Source organism: Heptranchias perlo, chromosome 2, assembly GCF_035084215.1.
Source record: "Heptranchias perlo isolate sHepPer1 chromosome 2, sHepPer1.hap1, whole genome shotgun sequence".
Taxonomy (NCBI): Eukaryota; Metazoa; Chordata; class Chondrichthyes; order Hexanchiformes; family Hexanchidae; genus Heptranchias; species Heptranchias perlo.
Window position 1 is genome coordinate 164774810 of NC_090326.1, and position 20479 is coordinate 164795288.

The 20479-nt window shown below is 41.6% G+C and overlaps 1 protein-coding gene across 1 annotated transcript in view; it reads left to right on the plus strand.

The window, feature by feature from the left end:
* The window catches only part of LOC137299764 (protein lifeguard 1-like), a 71442-nt gene extending 51506 nt beyond the window's left edge, over positions 1–19936 (plus strand). Inside the window, exons 4-7 of the mRNA XM_067968712.1 lie at positions 3116–3316; positions 5247–5375; positions 10121–10264; positions 15038–19936. Coding sequence (XP_067824813.1) covers positions 3116–3316; positions 5247–5375; positions 10121–10264; positions 15038–15187 — 624 coding nt within the window. The 3' untranslated portion in view covers positions 15188–19936. The remainder of the gene's footprint in view (positions 1–3115; positions 3317–5246; positions 5376–10120; positions 10265–15037) is intronic.
* Positions 19937–20479: the final 543 nt, after the last annotated feature.

The following is a 20479-nucleotide window of genomic DNA, read 5'->3' on the forward strand; positions in this document are numbered from 1 at the left end:
CGTCTCGGCACTATACACCAGTATCCCCCACGATGACGGCATCGCTGCGACAGCATCAATACTCAACACCAACAACAGCCAATCTCCGGAAGCCATCCTACAACTCATCCGCTTCATCCTGGATCACAATGTCTTCACCTTCGATAACCAGTTCTTTACCCAAACACACGGAACAGCCATGGGGACCAAATTCGCACCCCAATACGCCAACATTTTCATGCACAAGTTCGAGCAGGACTTCTTCACTGCACAAGACCTCCAACCAACACTATACACCAGATACATCGACGACATTTTCTTTCTATGGACCCACGGCAAGGAATCACTAAAGAGACTACACGATAACATCAACAAGTTCCATCCCACCATCAAGCTCACCATGGACTACTCCTCAGAATCAGTTTCTTTCTTGGACACACGAATCTCCATCAAAGACGGGCACCTCAGCACCTCACTCTACCGCAAGCCCACGGACAACCTCACGATGCTCCACTTTTCCAGCTTCCACCCTAACCACGTCAAAGAGGCCATCCCCTATGGACAGGCCCTGCGAATACACAGGGTCTGCTCAGACGAGGAGGAACGCGATGGACACCTACAGACGCTGAAAGACGCCCTAGTAAGAACGGGATATGACGCTCGACTCATCGATCGACAGTTCCGACGGGCCACAGCAAAAAATCGCATAGACCTCCTCAGGAGACTAACACGGGACGCAACCAACAGAGTACCCTTTGTCGTCCAGTACTTCCCCGGAGCGGAGAAACTACGCCATGTTCTCCGCAGCCTTCAACATGTCATCAATGAGGACAAACACCTCGCTATGGCCATCCCCACACCTCCACTACTCGCCTTTAAACAGCCACCCAACCTCAAACAGACCATCGTTCGCAGCAAACTACCTAGCTTTCAAGAGAACAGCGTCCACGACGCCACACAACCCTGCCACGGTAACCTCTGCAAGACATGCCAGATCATCGACACAGATACCACCATCACACGAGATGACACCACCCACCAGGTGCATGGTTCATACTCCTGTGACTCAGCCAACGTTGTCTACCTCATACGTTGCAGGAAAGGATGCCCCAGAGCATGGTACATTGGCGAGACCATGCAGACGCTGCGACAACGGATGAACGGACACCGCGCAACAATCGCCAAACAGGAGGGTTCCCTCCCAGTCGGGGAACACTTCAGCAGTCATGGACATTCATCCACCGACCTTCGGGTAAGCGTACTCCAAGGCGGCCTTCGAGACACACGACAACGCAAAATTGTCGAGCAGAAATTGATAGCCAAGTTCCGCACCCATGAGGACGGCCTCAACCGGGATCTTGGGTTCATGTCACGCTACACGTTACCCCACCAGCGAACAAATGTTATCTGTTTTTAATATAATGGGTCATTTGCTGGCTCTCTCTGCCTTCCGGATGTTTCTGCCTCTCTCTGTGTTTTTTTTTTCTCTGTTTTTTTTCCCTGTTTGTTTTTTTGTTGAATGTGTATTCGGAGGTTCTGCAGGTAACACCTCTCTGTCTGAACACGGTGATTGCCTTGGCAACGGGCAGTTGCAGGGGCAGTCTGTAAACACCATGTATTATTGTTCAATATGTATAAATGCGTAGGCTTCAAGGAGATCTTGAAACATTTGCCTGAGGAAGGAGAAAATCTCCGAAAGCTTGTGAATTTAAAATAAAATTGCTGGACTATAACTTGGTGTTGTAAAATTGTTTACAAATGTTTGTGTGGGACTGGAGTCACATTTAGGCATGATTGGATAAGGAGTTTATTGAGTGTTGATGACATTAAAGAACTGGTTATGAATTGTGTGGAGGATCTGGTTTAATATCTCTCGAGATTTTCACCTGTGCACTGGGCCTCAGCTAGTCTCCCTCTTGCACCCTCTGCTGTGAAAAGCCTGCACTCCTATTATTTAAAGAATTTTTAAAAACTTGGTAAAATCTCATGAAATATGTTTGCTGTAAATGTTCCAAATGCATCTACTTCCACAATTGAATCTGTTCTTCAGATGAAAAGACAGAGAACTTGTGCTTTATAGGACAGTAAAAAGACATTAAGATTTGTGTGCATCTCTAGCTGACTCACACTTCAGATAATTTGCAAACGTTGGTTATAACGAATCTTGGTTTGAAAATAGCAACCCCAGCCCACTGCTCTGCACTTAATGATAAATGACAGTAAGTGACACCTTAAAGGATAAGGAGAGCCTAGGAGCTATAATTTCTGTTGTAACTAATTCTTCAACTCACTCTTTTAAGGTGTAGTAATAAATGTGACCTCTCAAATATTAATTTGCTACTTAATGAAGATATGCCATTTTCAATCATTTTTCCTCAACTGTTCTGATATATAAAGAGAATGGAAGAACTTATATCTGTATAGTGCCTTTCATGTCTGCAAGATCTTCCAAAGCACTTCACAGCCAATGGATTACTTTTTTTATGTCAACAAATGCAGGCAATTTATGCACAGCAAAGATCCACAAACAGCAACGAGATGATAAAGCGAAGATCTATCTGCATCGTGCAGTAACTCCTTTCAGTGGATGTTAACACACTGGACTAGGCAGATTAAATCTGGAAAATGCACTAGCAGCTAAATATTCAGTTTCTTGGAGACCCATATTGTCTTTCTGAACCTGTGTTTGTGTTGAACTTAGCATTCTGAACTGGAGAGGGTGAAATAATTCAAACTGGAGATTCCACTGTTGGATAAGTGGTTTGACTGGGTCTTTTTTGGCTGGAAGTTCTCGCACAGTTTACAGGATTTTTCCTTTCTTCCCCCACCCCCCACCTTTCCTCTGCCAAATCTACAGGCAAAGGAAAATAAGAATACATATAGATGATCAAATACTCTGGGAGGATGGGAGAATTTTTTTTAATTTTGGAAGTTTGCATGTTCATCTCCCTCAGCCGAATAAATGAACAAGCCTAATAATTATGTTTGTTGGAAGGAGTGGGATTTATGGGCAGGTATCCTTTTATTCTCTCAGAAGATGGTATGGTTTGACCATTGGCACTTGCTGATTTATGCCCACTGCCATCTCTTCCCTGATGAACACACAGGAATGATTATTGCTTTTTTTCCCTTGCAGGTCTACATGGTTTTGACTGTTCAGCTACTGGTGACTTTCACCTTTGTGTGCGTTTGTACGTTCGTTTCTGATGCCAAGAAATTTGTGAGACGCACTCCTTGGATATACTATGCCTCTTACGGTGTATTCTTCATCTCACTTATTGCTCTCAGCTGTTGTGGAGAATTCAGACGAAAGCATCCCTGGAACCTCATTGCTTTGGTATGTAAGCAGTGTCATTAATTATATTGCCCTGCCAAGGTTTACTCCAAAGTAAACTGGAGCTGTATGATGGGAGAGGGGGGAAAAGAGAAACAAACTCTGAACTGGTTCAGGATGTGGATTTGCAATTTGGCCAATGGAAGCTCATCCCTCTAGTGCATTAAGTCTCCCATCATGGCATCTTACTGTATTTTGATTAACTGAAATGTCTTTGCCTCTGTTACCTTGCTTGATAGATTACAAACATTTATCTCGAGTGAAGAAATTTTTCCTGGTATGTTTTCACTAATTTCTACTTGTCCTCTGATTGTTTCTCAGCTTATTTTGGAGAAATAATCATGGGTTTAATGTCCATATTGTTAATATACTTTAAAGACTTCCTCTTGAACTAACTCTTTTCTACACTAATTCTTAAGCTTCTCTACTCTTCAGAGTTCATTCCCGTTGCATTCGGAATTGTCTTATTCTTTTCTGTACCCTTTCGAATGCCACTATATATTTAAGTGATGGCCCAAACTAGAACATTGCATTCGAATGTGGTCTGGCCAATGCATTATACACCATTAGCACAACTGCTGTAGACTTGTCTTCTAATGTTGTGGCCTATCACATTTTAAATACTTCAACCTTTTGTCCAGCCCTTGAAATGAACAAAAACAAAATATAAAAATCAACACATTATATAGAGCAAAATAGCAGTATTATACCATTAATACATTTTAATTGTCTTCAGATTAAACACTTAAGTAGGAGGAAGGAGAGAAATGGGAAAATGTGTGAACTGTAGCCAGATAAATCGTTCACTGAGTATAGTGTTAATTGCTGTTCATTCTTCTCCAGGGCCAAAGTTTGAATCTAGCATAGATTTTATAGGCGACAGTCTTAGTCCAGTTTAGAGCACGGAGTCACTGCACAAATTGGCCTCAAATTGTCACTGGTTCATAGATTCTAATAGTTGCTGGTATTGGAAATGGGAAATAAAATCTCTCTCTGCAGTTGAGTGCTGTTCAGACTCGGGATAGAGGAAACTTTATTGATCTGGGAATGAATGATGTAGCCATGCAGTGTCAATAGTGGCAGTCTGTTGCTTGAGTTAAACACCATTTTCCTGCTCCCCATTTTTTTAAATTAAAAAACACAAGGATTTTTTTAAACCACTTTTCCATAGGAAGGATTTGGGAATAAATTACTTTTAAATGTTGGGTTTTAAAGGTGGATTTTCACAATTTTAGGCAGTTGCTGAATGCATATTAAAACTAGACATTGATGCTTCGCCAGAACGATCAAACAATATGGGAGTTATCTCATTCCTGGGTCCCAGCAGACGTTCATAGCGATGTCCCCTCCTGCTCAGCTTTGTATGAAGCTAGTTTCAAAGGGAGCGGATACAGCAGCAGGTTTGATTATCAGCTCTTCAAGCCAACTGCTGTAGAGGGAGGGATTGGGAACCAAGCCATACTTCCTGTGGGGACAGGAAGGAGGTGAGCAAAGACTCTTGTGAGCATTCGGCTTTTTTAAAAGTTGAGAGCTTGAGAGAAAGTTGAGGCAGGCTCAGAGTCAAATGTTGGAGGAATATTTGAGACTTTTTTGTTTGAGTTAAATAAGACGACCCACTAATGGGGATTGTGGCACGTTCTCTGTTTTGTATCAATACACAAAGTTAAGGTGTACTAATTAAACTAAGTGAATCTGATCATAACGGTTGCTTAGTATGTTCATGTTTCTGTGGGGGGGAAAAAAAGCTCAATGATTCATGCAAAAGACACAATTATCTAGTTCAAATCATACGGGGATGCTATTGTTCCGTTGTGCTATCAGACCGGTTGAGAGCGACTGGCACCATTGAACCCAAAAAGGTATTTACGTCTGATCCAAACCCATAACACTGTATATGCAATTTACTTACTTGCTGTTGCTTTTCTGTCCACAGTCTGTGCTGACTTTGAGTATGTCGTACATGGTTGGAATGATTGCCAGTTTCTACAATACGGACTCTGTAGTGATGGCTATTGGGATCACTGCAGCTGTGTGCTTTACTGTTGTCCTCTTCTCTATGCAGGTAAGCCTGAAAGGTGTGAAAAATATGTTGTGCGCACACGTGATCTTGATGAGCTGGCCGCTTAGAGATAATTATTAAAGGAAAATGATTTGGAGGGAATGATGTCCATAAACCAGTGCATAAATTATCTGACTTTACTTGAGATTCTAAACAATAAAAACAAGTACTTGATCCATCTCTGCCTCCTCCCAATATCCTCACCACCACAGAAGCGAGTCTTTAGCCAATTCAAATCACTCCACGTGATATCAAGAAATGGCGGAGTCACTAGATACAACAAGGGCTACGGGCCCCAACAACATCCTGGCTGAAGATTTGTGCTCCAGAACTAGCCGTACCTCTAGCCAAGCTGTTCCATTACAGCTACAACACCTACCCGACAATGTGGAAAATTGCTCGGGTATGTCCTGTCCACAAAAAGCAGGACAAATCCAATCTGGCCAATTACAGCCCCATCAGTCTAATCTCAGTCATCAGCAAAGTGATGGAAGGTGTCGTCGACAGTGCTATCAAGCAGCACTTACTCACCAATAACCTCACCGATGCTCAGTTAGGGCTCCACGAGGACCACTCGGCTCCAGACCTCATTACAGCCTTGGTCCAAACATGGACAAAAGAGCTGAATTCCAGAGGTGAGGTGAGAGTGACTGCCCTTGACATCAAGGCAGCATTTGACCGAGTGTGGCACCAAGGAGCCCTAGTAAAATTGAAGTCAATGGGAATCGGGGAAAACTCTCCAGTGGCTGGAGTCATACCTAGCACAAAGGAAGATGGTAGTGGTTGTTGGAGGCCAATCATCTCAGCCCCAGGACATCGCTGTGGAGTTCCTCTGGGCAGTGTCCTAGGCCCAACTATCTTCACCTTCCATCCATCATAAGGTCAGAAATGGGGATGTTCGCTGATGATTGAACAGTGTTCAGTTCCATTCACAACTCCTCAGATAATGAAGCAGTCAGTGCAGCAAGACCTGGACAACATCCAGGCTTGGGCTGATAAGTGGCAAGTAACATTCGCGCCAGGCAACAAGAGAGAGTCTAACCACCTCCCCTTGACATTCAACTGCATTACCATTGCCGAATCCCCTACCATCATCATCCTGTGGGTCACCATTGACCAGAAATTTAACTGGATCAGCCACAAAAGTACTGTGGCTACATGAGCAGGTCAGAGGCTGGGTATTCTGCGACGAGTGACTCACCTCCCGACTGCCCAAAGCCTTTCCACCATCTACAAGGCACAAGTCAGGAGTGTGATGGAATACTGTCCACTTACCTGGATGAGTGCAGCTCCAAAGAAGCTCGACGCCATCCAGGACAAAGCAGCCCTCTTGATTGGCACCCCATCCACCACCCTAAATATTCACTTCTTTCACCAGTGGCGCACCGTGGCTGTGGTGTGTACCATCCACAGGATGCACTGCAGCAACTCACCAAGGCTTCTTCGACAGCACCTCCCAAACCTGCGACCTGTACCACCTAGAAGGACAAGAGCAGCAGGCACATGGGAACACCACCACCTGCACGTTCCCCTTCAAGTCACACACCATCCCGACTTGGAAATATATCGCCATTCCTTCATCGTCGCTGGGTCAAAATCCTGGAACTCCCTTCCTAACAGCACTGTGGGAGAATCTTCACCACACGGACTGCAGTGGTTTAAGAAGGTGGCTCACCACCACCTTCTCAAGGGCAATTAAGGAGGGGCAATAAATGTTGGCCTTTATTGCAAGGGGGTTGGAGTACAAGAGTAAGGAAGTCTTGCTGCAATTGTACAGGGCTTTGGTGAGACCACACCTGGAGTACTGTGTACAGTTTTGGTCTCCTTACCATAGCAGGGATATACTTGCCTTAGAGGCGGTGCAACAAAGGTTCACTAGATTGATTCCTGGGATGAGAGGTATGTCCTATGAGGAGTGATTTGAGTAGAATGGGCCTATACTCTTTGGAATTTAGAAGAATGAGAGGTGATCTCATTGAAACATATAAGATTCTAAGAGGGCTTGACAGGGAAGAAGCTGAGAGGATGTTTCCCCTGGCTAGAGAGTCTAGAACTAGGACAGTCTCAGGATAAAAGGTTGGCCATTTAAGACAGATGAGGAGGAATTTCTTTACTCAGGGTTGTCAATATTTAGTATTCTTTACCCCTGAGGGCTGTGGATGCTCAGTCATTGAATATATTCAAGGCTGAGATCGATAGATTTTTGGACTCTAGGGGAATCAAGGGATATGGGGATCGGGTGGGAAAGTCGAAGATCAGCCATGATCTGATTGAATGGTGGTGCAGGCTCGAGGCGCTGTATGGCCTGCTCCTGCTCCTGCTCCTATTTCTATGTTCTTACCAGAACTGTTCACAATTCTCTGTGTGCTCTAACTAAGGTTCTATACACATTGAAGATAACTTCTCTGCTTTTCAATTCTACCCCTCTAGAAATGAACCCCAATGCTTTGTTTGCTTTTTCTCATGGCCGTATTAACCTGCATCACCACTTTGTGATTTGTGTATCTGTACCCCCAGATCCCTCTGCTCCTCTACCCTATTTAGACTCTTATTTTCCAAGGAGTATGTGGCCCCCTTATTCTTCCAACCAAAATGTACCATCTCACACTTAGCTCTATTGAAATTCATTTGCCAGTTACACACCCATTCTGCAAGTTTATTAATGTCTTCCCCTGTATTTTGTCGCAGTCCTCCACAGTATTAACTATACCCTCCCCACCCACCCCCCCCCCCCCACCCACCCCACAATTTGGTGTCATTCACAAATTTTGGGATTGTACTTCCGATTCCCGAACAAAAATTGTTTATATAAGTGGTGAACAACAGTGGTCCCAGCACCAATCCTTGTGGAACAACACGTCCCACCTTTTGCCAGTTTGAGTAACTACCTTTTAACCCCTACTTTTTTTTCATTTTGTAGCCAGCTTGCTATTCATTCTGCTACTTGTCTCCTGACTCCATATGCTCTGACCTTAGTCATGAGTCTACTATGTGGTACCTTATTGAAGGTCTTTGTCACCTCCAGCCTTGGACTATTCCAGTATTCTCCTGGCCGGTTTACCATCTTCCACCCTCTCTAAACATCAGCTCATCCAAAACTCTGCTGCCCGTATCCTTTCGTGCTCACCTGTCACCCCTGTCCTTGCTGACTTACATTAGCTTCTGGTCCCCTAATGCCTCCAATTTAAAATTATCATCCTAGTGTTTAAATCCCTTCATGGTCTTGTCCCTCCCTATCTCTGCAACCTCCTCCCAGCTCTACAACCCCTTTCCCTGAACTCTCCGTTCCTCTCACAGTGGCGTTTTGTGCATTCCCACCCTTTACGCCACCATTGGCAGCTGTGCCTTCAGCCGCCTAGCCCCCGTACTTTGGGTATTTCCTTCCTAATGCCTTCTGCCACTCTCCTCCATTAAGTTCCTCTTTAAGTCCCACCTCTTTAAACAATCTTTTGGTCACCCCTCCTAATATCTCCTCCTTTGGCTCAGTGTCCATTTTTGTCTGATTACACCTCTGGAGCGCCTTGAAACACTTTCTACGTTAAAGGTGCTATATAAATGCAAGTTGTTGGTTGTGGTTGTTTTTGGAGAAGGTTGCAGAAGTCAGGCGGCGAAAGGCCATGGAGAGATTTGAAGAAGAGGTTTTAAATTTAGTGAATGCTGGTCAATCTCCCATAGTGTTGCACACGGGGAGTCAAGACCAAGTGCATTATTCAGGTCAGGCAGGATTAGAGGGTGGGGGGGGAGAGAATAATTGGACTGGAAGGAGGAGGGGGAGAAGTAGAGGCGGGATTTACATTAAATTGAACTGTGACATTATTTAACAGGTAGCGTTTTTGTCCTTCCGGACTCTCAATCTGCGGTAAGGTTTTACAAGTACCTCACTCAAGTGATCTTAAGGCTAGACCTTGAGTGTCAGCTATTTTACTGGTGGCAAGAGGATGGCAGCCATCACATGGCTGATCTGAACCTCACCTGGTATATGTGTGAAACTTTCCATCAGGGACCACTGGATCAGGGGTAGCAATCCTTGTTAGGGACACTGAGACCAGTTCCTTCATTGTCACCCCGGCTGAGATCAGCTTACTCAATAAGAGCAATCTAATCTGGTGCCTGTGCACCTACTGAACCATCAGGGAACCCAACTTCTCTAGCTTTTCAACAATGCTGAAATCCAGCCAAGACCGATAGTGAAGGTTGTCCTTATAATTTGAAATTGGTTGGGGTGATCTTTATCCTGACAAGGATCTACTGCATAAATCGTGAATCATTTGTAGGTGCTGCTGTGGCAACCTAAGAAATTTACACCAGTACATAGTGGTTTATAGAACAGTTGAATAAAGAAATTGGTTCTAGTATGTAGGAGTACACAAACCTATCACCTCTCTGTTCACTAAAAATGGGGAAATCGATACTAAGTCATTTGAGTTCTTAAAAGGAAACGGCAGTTTCAAAGAAATATGTGGGAATAAAGGATCAGTTTTTTTGAAAGGACAAATTAACTTTTTTGAAGCTCATAATAGTACACTAGACGAACAGATTAGGGGAGTGTGGCTGGACTAGTGAATTTACTTCAAGGCATACTCTTAATATAATCCCATTTAGCTAATTCTTCTAATGGCTTCCAGACGTAATAATGCATTTACTTCCAGCCACAGTAGATTTTATTGTGGATTAGTAATTTGTCACCTGTCCTGATGACTGTAGTGTTAATTTGTCGCCCTGCTAATGGATATTTTCCCTCTTCACAGACAAAGTATGACTTTACTTCCTGTATGGGTGTGATGCTGGTGTCTGTGGTCGTGCTCTTTTTCTTTGGAATTCTGTGCATTATTATCCGGAACCGGATTCTCCAGATTGTTTATGCATCTATTGGTGCCCTGATCTTCACAGTGGTAAGTGTGAATACTTCCTTCTTTAAAAAAACAACTTTAATCATACAAGTAGATGAGAGTGCTCCCCCTAAACCTTTCAGAGCGAAGAGGCTAAAGCTGGTTGCACCTTTCATGGCACAGTACCAGGTTTTATGGGTAACTTCTATTTTTGTAACTGCCTTTACCTCTCTAAGGATCAATGTCTTGCCTGTTGATTTTATGTTGACCATATTAATGACTTGGGCTTGAGTGTACAGGACACAATTTCAAAATTTGCAGATGACACAAAACTTGGAAAGGTAGTAAACAGTGAGGAGGATAGTGATAGACTTCAAGAGGACATGGACAGGCTGGTGGAATGGGTGGACACGTGGCAGATGACATTTAAGGCAGAGAAGTGCAAAGTGATAGGTTTTGGCAGGAAGAATGAGGAGAGGCAATATAAACTAAAGGGGGTGCAGGAACAGAGCGACCTGTGTACAAACCGTTGAGGGTGGTAGCACAGGTGGAGAAAGCAGTTTAAAAAAGCATATGGGATCCTGGGCTTTATAAATAGAGGCATAGAGTGCAAAAGCAAGGAAGTTATGTTGAACCCTTCATAAAACACTGGTTCAGCCACAACTGGAGTATTGAGTCCAATTCTGGGTACCGCACTTTAGGAAGGATGTAAAGGCCTTAGAGAGGGTGCAGAAAAGATTTACTAGAATGGTCCCAGGGACGAGGGACTTCAATTATGTGGATAGACTGGAGAAGCTGGGGCTGTTCTCCTTAGAGCAGAGAAGGTTAAGATGAGATTTGATAGAAGTGCACAAAATCATGAAGGGTTTAAAGTAAATAAAGAGAAACTGTTCCCATTGGCCGAAGAGTCAAGAACCAGAGGACACAGATTTTATGTAGGCAAAAGAACCAAAGGCGACATGAGGAAAAACCTTGTTCTGCAGCAAGTAGTTATGATCTGGAATGCGCTGCCTGAAAGGGTGGTGGGAGCAGATTCAATTGTGGCTTTCAAAATGAAATTAGATAAATAGTTGAAGGGAAAAAATTTGCAGGTCTACGGGGAAAGAGCCGGGGAAATAGGACTACCTGGATTGCTCTTACAAAGAGTCGGCACGGGCTCAATGGGCCGAATGGCCTCCTGTGCTGTAACCATTCTATGTTTCTAGATTTTAGAATAACTTGCTTGAATGAAGAGCCTGTGTCTCACCATACTGGAATACTCAGGCAGTAAAAGATGTCCTTTTTTGTGTTTTTGCATCATGATATGAAATAGTAAGACACAGGCTCGCACCCCAATTTCCCTTAGTGAGTTCTTGATTCTTAGTGTCAGGTTGACAAAAAGAAAGGAAAGGACTTGCATTTACATAACACTTTTCACAACCTGAGAACGAAATGTAATATTTCCAAGTTTGCTGACGACACAAAACTAGGTGGGATCGTGAGTTGTGAGGAGGATGCAAAGAGGCTTCAAGGCGATTTAGACAAGTTGAGTGAGTGGGCAAATACATGGCAGATGCAGTATAATGTGGATAAATGTGAAGTTCTCCACCTCGGAAGGAAAAACAGAAAGGCAGAGTATTATTTAAATAGTGATAGATTGGGGAATGTTGATCAAAGGGACCTGGGTGTCCTTGTACACCAGTCACTGAAAGCAAACATGCAGGTGCAACAAGCAGTTAGGAAGGCAAATGGTATGTTGGCCTTCATTGCAAGAGGATTTGAGTATAGGAGCAAGGATGTCTTACTGCAGTTATACTGGGCCTTGGTGAGACCACACCTGGAGTATTGTGTGCAGTTTTGGTCTCCTTACCTAAGAAAGGATATACTTGCCATAGAGGGAGTGCAGTGAAAGTTCATCAGACTGATCTCTGGGATGGCAGGACTGTCATATGAGGAGAGATTGGGTGGACTCGGCCTTTAGTCACTCGAGTTTAGAAGAATGAGAGGGGATCGCATTGAAACGTATAAAATTCTGACCGGGCTAGACAGACTGGATGCAGGGAGGATGTTTCCCCTGGCTGGGGGGTCCAGAACGAGGGGTCACAATCTCAGGATACGGGGTAGGACATTTAGGACTGAGATTGAGGAGAAATTTCTTCACTCAGAGGGTGGTGAACCTGTGGAATTCTCTACCACAGAAGGCTGTGGTGGCCAAGTCACTGAATATATTTAAGAAGGAGCTGGATAGATTTCTAGATACAAAAGGCATCAAGGGGTATGGGGAGAGAACGGGAATATGGTATTGAGATAAAGGATCAGCCATGATCATATTGAATGGCGGAGTAGGCTCGAAGGGCCAAATGGCCTACTCCTGCTCCTATTTTCTATGTCCCAAAGGCTTTACAGCCAATGAAGCATAGAATTATAGAAAGGTTACAGCACGGAAGGGGGCCATTCGGCCCATCGAGTCTGTGCAACAGTATTTTGAAGTGTAGTTACTGTTGTAATGTAGGAAACGCGGCAGCCAATTTGCACACTGCAACGTCCCACAAACAGCAATGTGATAATGACCTGATAATCTGTTTTTAATGTTTGTTGAGGGATAAATATTGGCCAGAACACCGGGGAGAACTCCCCTGCTCTTCGAAATAGTGATCTTTTACATCCACCTGAGAAGGCACCTGTTTAATATCTCATCTGAAAGACTGCGCCTCCAACAGTGCAGCACTCCCTCCGTTCTTCACTGGAGTGTCAGCCTAGATTTTGTGTTCAAGTCTCTGGAGGGGGACTTGAACCCACAAACTTCTGACTTATCGGCGCGAGTGTTACCACTCAGCCAAGGCTGGCGCCTTTCTTGCAAGGAGGGATGAAAACATTAATTAAAAAAGGCAGTTCCCGATCTCTAGATTCACTCATTGGTTTTAGCGATCATTACAGGATTTAGCCAAAGGAGGTGCAAAAATACATCTGGAGGGAGATGTCTGGTGTCAGTGAAGTGTAGAGAAAAGTGCATGTGACCAGCACTGAAACCCTACCTACAATACACTCCCTTCAAAAAAAAAGTGGAAAATGTTAGAGGTTGTTAGACTATATTTAAAAGGTCCACTTATATTTCTGATTTTGGTTCAAGATCTTCAATGGAACACTCCACACACATTTGTCCTAAGTTCAGACTTTATTTTTAAAACGTAATTCCACAGCAATATAATTCATATGTTAAAACAAGTCCAAAATATTTACTATGCAAGAAATTCTACAAAAATTATTAACTTTGTATAAAATTCATATAATGAGACAATATGTGTAGTAAAGTTCTTCATGTAACAAGCTATGTCTGTAAACTGAACAGATTGGTAGTTGCCAAATCTGGGAGGCACCAGAAGAAATTCCACCTTGACTGTAACTATCAGCTTTTTTTGTCCTGGGGGCACAAATTCAACTAAGCTGCTAACTGCCCCTCTATTTAAGGCATGAAACTATGGTCAACGTGACTCTTGATACATCTGCCAGCCACATCATTATACCAACGGAAAGTTATGGAAAACATTCTTACACAGGGTAAACTAATGAGCTGAAAAAGACCTTCAGTCTAATTGCAGGAGTGAATCTTTTCTTATCCAGTATTATATTCCACCCAAAGATGGTGACCTTGTAAGTTTGTTTTTGTAGCTAACAATTCTGCAGTATATCCTTTTCCCACAATTAAATGCTGAGCTTCTGGAACTAATTGAAACTATAAACTGCTAAACCATATGGTTTCCCAATTAATTTGACAACAAGGCAGTGTTTATGGATGTACGCAATACATTTCTTCCTGTGAGTTTATCACGTCACCTTGACCTGATGGCACCTAGCTATCGTAAAGATGTCACACATCTCCTGTATCCCTGTGAAGCTGGGAGAATTGATCGATTGGGAGCAGCCACACTGTCTCGCGGCACTTTGGATCTAGACGTTTCCAAAGCCGTTGTATGTTTATCATAGGATTGTTAACACAAAAAAAATGGTAATTAAACGTCTGATGTTATAAGGGTAAACTTCAATTCAAAAGTTCAGTAGTTTACATGATATTTTTAATTCAAAATCTTAAGTCCTCTATCTTAGACAGGCCTGTATATAATACAAAGCAGACTTGTTCACTAAAATGTCACTTTACAATCTCACTTGCTAACGAGATCTACTAGGGAGATTTTTTGTAATTTTCCTTCCCATGGAATTTTGGAAATTGCAGTCAAGTCTGCTGTTTCTTCCCTCACTTCCCCATGGATCCTTGGATGTAAACAGATTCCAGTGATTTTTGTCTACCTTAAGTTTGAGTCATTTCTTTGAATATTAACTTCCACTGTACTATACCCACCTCTAGTATTGCAATCTTCTGTGAAAACAGAGGCAAAGGACTTATTTCTGCAATTCCCTCACACTCCACTACAAGCTTGCCTCCTTGATGCAGTAGCAGGCCTATCCTACCTTGACTGTCTTACTGCTAATGTGCCCATAGAAAACCTTTTTTATTTTCCTTTTTTTTTTGTCAGCGCTTGTTAATTTTCTCTGGCACTCCACGTGAGTAGGTGAGAAAGTTGTCACATGACTCATTAAGACAGCTTAGAATAATTGTCATTGTATCCAACTGCCAGGTCCAGCAGAGCCTAGCACAACGAGAAAGGTCTGGGCAATTGCAATTCCTAATTTGAACAAACACCATTTTCAGCTATAGTGTGAATACAATTCAGTGAGCCAGTCGGTCTGGGGAGGAAAACAGAAACTTGCATTGGCTAATTTTACACAATAATTTCATAGGGAATGTGCATTTAAAGGAGGTGAGCTGTCCAAACTAACTCTTTTCTTATTCTTCTGTAGTTTTTGGCCATTGACACACAGATGATCCTGGGGAACAAACAGCTGGTTATCAGTCCAGAGGAATACATTTTTGCAGCACTCAACCTTTATACTGATATCATCAATATCTTTATGTTCATCATGACCATCATTGGGAATACCAGAGAGTGAGATGTCAGCAGACAAGGAAGAAATGTGCTCCTAGTGCAGTGAAGAACTAACCTGAAGCCATCTTTCCTTTGTTGTGTAGTCTAGGTTAAGGAATAATCCTTTCGACTGGTACAGTTGTAATGCCATCCTGTGAATAAGCATGTTTGCATGGATGGGCAAATGTGAACGTAACAGCTTCACTGTGGCCATCAGTGCATTCAATCTCAGTTGCTTTTTGCATCAGGTTTATCCAGACATTTGATGTTCCCTTCCACTAATATAGTCCAGCGAGCTTAAGGGTTCATCTTTCCAAATCAAAAGTTGGAAGATTAATTGCTAATAGTTCATTTTTTAAAAAATAATTGGGAATTTCTTTGTGGAAGAGTGAGATTGACACTGCAAAACACCACTTGGACACTTTATTAAGGTCATTCTAAATTGAGGTATTTGCTTCTGAGTTTAAACTAACTCAAGAAAAAATATCCGTTTGTCTGTAAACATGCAAAATTCTAGTTCTGGGTCTGTATAATCTCGTGAACCTCAATTTGCACGTACACAATTTGCAAATCAGTGAAATTAAATAACTTTCTAGATGTGAAGCCTGTAAAATTGTGAATCATGGCATTTGATTTAGGAAAAATTATGGCTTTAATGTACCAGTCTTGTTGACCTATGCAGGCCATATATACATAAAAATGTGAATAGACTTTTAAATTTGGGGGTGGGGGGGGGTGGTGTAAGGAGAGGAGCCACTGTTGTTTTGAATGACAGTCGATGGCAAACTGTGAGTCTAAATGCAATAGTTATAGTGGCTTTTTGGGGAACTAATTTAATACAAATTCTGGAAACCAGCCTTTATCCTTGAATGAAGCCAACACTTTTTGGTTATTGAAATTTGTTAAGCATAAAGAATTGGCCTTTTTCAAATAGAAACAGGTTCTTTTTACCAATGTGCAGAGCTTTGGGTTTGCTTCCAAAACTAAGTTAGAATTCAACCCAAGTGAAGGAAGGTCCCTCAGTAGCATATTTCTATTTGGTTAGTAACATAAAAGTGCTGTTTTGATCTTTGATCTGATTGAAAAGTGGAAATATTGCCTTGGGGAATGGTATGTGCTCTGAGTAGAAGCTGCATTGTTGGGGAAATTGCCTAGAGCTCCCAAGTATTGTTGCTTAGTGTTATGCTTAGCATAGCATGCTCACAAAATTTTTGACCCTTTTAAGGATTTATGGCACGTACATGAAGGAGGAAGTTTGTGATAAGATTTTTTTTCCACTGTAGTACTTATTAGGCACATCGGATAAAAGAGTGCAGGCTTTTCGGAATGCATGTTACAAACACCTTAAATCCTGAATGTAGCTTTTAGCTCAACAGTCTTAGGTTTTGTGGATTTTTGACATTTATTATTTTTGTTATTTAGTGCTCTCGTCAAGAAATAGGTTTCACGATCCAACACTTAAGACCTCAGCTTAAGTTATTGTCCTGCCCCTTCCTCATTTCTAAACCAACTTTAGACCACTAGAAACCTCCAAAGAAATTAGGAGTTGCTAATTATATTTTGAGGTTGGTGGAACAAGAAGGGGAACTCTGCATAGGACAACAAATGTTAATGTTATGTTTGTGTGATGCACCTAACTCCTCCAGTGAAACTTATCATGTAGGATTAACTGTAATGTACATTTTTGTATCCGCTACAACTGCATTAGTGTGATCAGTGATGGGACCATGTATTAGTAATGACTTCTTTGAACGATTCAGATTTGCATGTACATAGGTGGGAAAGTTTCTGTAAATAGAATGCTTTAAAAAGAATGAGGTAGTCAAGGATGTGATCTGTTTAAAATTGAGTGCTATGAAGGAGGCGGGTCCAAACAATTTGCATTTTAAGGGAATAGTTTACTATGTTTTTGTCAAATGAAAGTGAGAAGAATGTATTGTGTTTAAATTTCTAAAATGTTTTTTGACTGTGAACCCAGAACTTGTACAGCTGTTCAAAAATGCATGAGTAAAACTAGTTTTGAGTAATGGTGTTTGGAGCAGTCTGCTGTAGTACTTGAAGAGGTTGAGATTTAGATATTTCTTTCCAATGTTCATTCTAGGTATTTCTTTCTATTGTCCATTATATATAAAACCATTTATAGAGACTTGCAGGAAACAGTTTGATCTCAATGGGGATGTAAACTAAGGACAAGGATGCGTATTGCGTATATTTTAATTTTGCAGATATCAAACTGCAAGGATAATTTAAATTCCACTGAGGTATTTTATCTTGACACGAGAAAGCTAAGAACCCGCTTCCAGACAAATATTTGTTTTTTCAAAAAGGATTTAGTTTTGAAAAATAGCACTAAGAAAAAAACCTATATTCAAAGGACATGAGACATGGAATGAAAATTGTAAGACTTTTTAATTGTCCACGCTTTGTCTCATCAATTTATACTGCTGGCCTGAAGGCTCACTAACATTTTCACGCTACCATTTTGGAATTAGCTTGCCCCACAGCCTTACCTTCCTGTCATGAATTTAATATAAAACCACAGTGATATATAGTTCTTTTAGGTAAAGATGGTGGAAAATACTGCAAATAAGCATTACCGTGGCTCCAGTTAAGGCCACATGCCAAGTTTAGCACATAGCCCTTATTGTTACGTAGAATTTTACAGCACAGAAACAGGCCATTCAGCCCAACAGATTTATGCCGGTGTTTATGCTCCACACGAGCCTCCTCCCATCCTAGCTCACCTCACCCGATCATCACATCCTTCTTTTCTCATCCCATCCTTTTAAGACTACAAGAAAAGGGTGGGATGAGAAAAGAAAATCTGGCCCTTTGAGACCTTGTGCATCGCCATGTACTCTCTCTAACTACTTCTAGGGTGGGTAAATATCAAGAAACTAACATCTAAAATTAATTACTGACTAAGTCCAAATTAAAATTACATTTTTCTGTTCATTTTTCCCCAACCCAAAAATAAATCCAAAAGGCTACTTCCTTTTCTTTTGCCTTCTATATCATGTTTAAATCTGGATTTTTGAACTTCTGTTGATGTGGCATTGCTAAAGTTGGTGTAATTATAATCCTACTTGTCTTTCTCATCCTTTCCTTTGGAACTGTGTGTTTGTCAAACAGCCTGGTAGGGCTTAGTAAAACCTGCTCAATGAGGTGATGTAAAAGCTAGAGATCATGTGGATTGGAATTATGTAATATCTGGGAATCCAACAATCTCATTTGCAGTACAGTTGATATAATTCAAGTACAACAAGGATTTTTTTTTAGGTGTAGTGAGTTAGTACATTTTCCTTTCACCTCTGGGTCCTTGCCTCCTAATTTAACCTGGAAAGATGGAATGAATGTCTCACCTCTTCTGGTTGTAAGACTTTTGTGTGAAATGTATGGGCAATCTCCACATGGTTCTTAGTGGACCTATGAAAACTATCTATTTTGGCACCAAGAAGGCAATCTCACTCCAGCTGCAAGGATGTTCGGTGTAGTGAAGGAAAATATCGGACTGGTATGGCAAAAGCTGCCCTTATGAGGTTGGGGATGAGTCATGTTATTGAGGCAGAGTGGGGGAGCTTTATTCTGCACATAACTTGTTTTACTTTCCCTAGCAGTATATAATGCTGACATTTACCACCCCAATGGGAAAGTGTTCTATGTGTGTGCCCCTTGAGATCACCATGCAAATAGTCCTCAGTATGGTGAGCACAAAAATTTACCAAAAAAATACTTCTTTAAAAAAATATTTTGCAATTCAGCAATTGAGGGAATTTTGATTTGAAATTTACATTATCATCTCACTTCCTGAACCTGTTCATTGTGTGGGTCTAATTTCTTCATGTCTCTGCAAGATGATGGAACACATTCCAGATGTGTTGAGCAATTTCAGCACCACATAGATAAGATCTTTCATTTGCCTCAAATTGATTCTCATTTACAGTAATTCATTTAATCCAGATTGGCTGCTATTTTGGGAATTTGATCTCTCAGCATTTAGTATATTGAATTAAGCAATCATTTACATGGGTACTATTTTCTTGAGTATTTCACACACATTTGAAGGATTTGACTTGTCTTTAAAAACAAGACAGAAGAACCCTTGTACAACTTTGATTCTCTGAACTTTGTTTACATCCCTCATTTCAGTTGTTAATGCAGCTTTCAACTAAACAGATGGTCCTAGATGTATAGTATTTATAAGATTGAGAATATTTATTACCACAAATCTTTTGTGCATGACCTTTAAACCTGTTTATTGCAACCTTTGGGATTCTTTTAAAAATAACTTTTAAAAACAGGCTAATGGGGAGATATATATACATATATTAAATTAACATGAACATTCAAGATTTAGTAAAGCTTCTTCTGGAATTAACTTGGCACTGTTGAATGCTTTTTTTTAATCCTCAAGCAACTGAAGTTGTAGCACCCATATTATCTTTAATGTTCTCTTCCATTTTGACTGTTGGGTAGAAGAGTGAGTTTCGGATGTATGCGAGTTTGACACAAGCTTTGCACCTAGGGAAATGTTGACTATCGTCCAGTAATGTATTAAATTGGCTATAATGAGGGCCAAAGCCACTCTGAACTGTCCAGTTTTCTAAACTCAGTATTTACTGTTACCAAAAATAGATGCCTAGCTGATGAAACTCAAAATGTGGCTGCCAGAGCTCTGTAGTTAAATGCACTTTTGACTTCAGATGTGTTCTGTATTGCTGAATTAACTGAATCACTGTTGCAGTAATTAAATGAATAAAGTTTTCATGCACTATAGCAGTTTCATCCTTTTGAAAACTAGAGGTTCTGAACCAACTGTTAATTCTCCAGTTTTGAAAAATGTAGATTTTGCAGTCAGAGGAAAAACTGAATCTTGTGTACACACAGGTGATTAAATGCATAGAATATTTATGGCACAGGAGGAGGCCATTCGGCCCATCGTGTCCGTTCCGGCCGAAAATGAGCTTTCCAGCACTTGGTCCGTAGCCTTGTAGGTCAACTTGGAAATATATCACCGTTCCTTCATCGTCGCTGGGTCAAAATCCTGGAACTCCTGACCTAACAGCACTGTGGGAGATCCTTCACCACATGGACTGCAGCAGTTCAAGGCTCACCACCTTCTCGAGGGCAATTAGGGATGGGCAATAAATGTTGTCCTTGTCAGTGATGCCCACATCCCGTGAATGAATTTTTAAAAAAAAGTCATGGCTCTTCAGGTACACATCCAGGTATTTTTTAAATGAGTTGAGGGTTACTACCTCTACCATCCTCTCAGGCAGTGAGTTCCAGACCCCCACCACCCTCTGGGTGAAAAAAT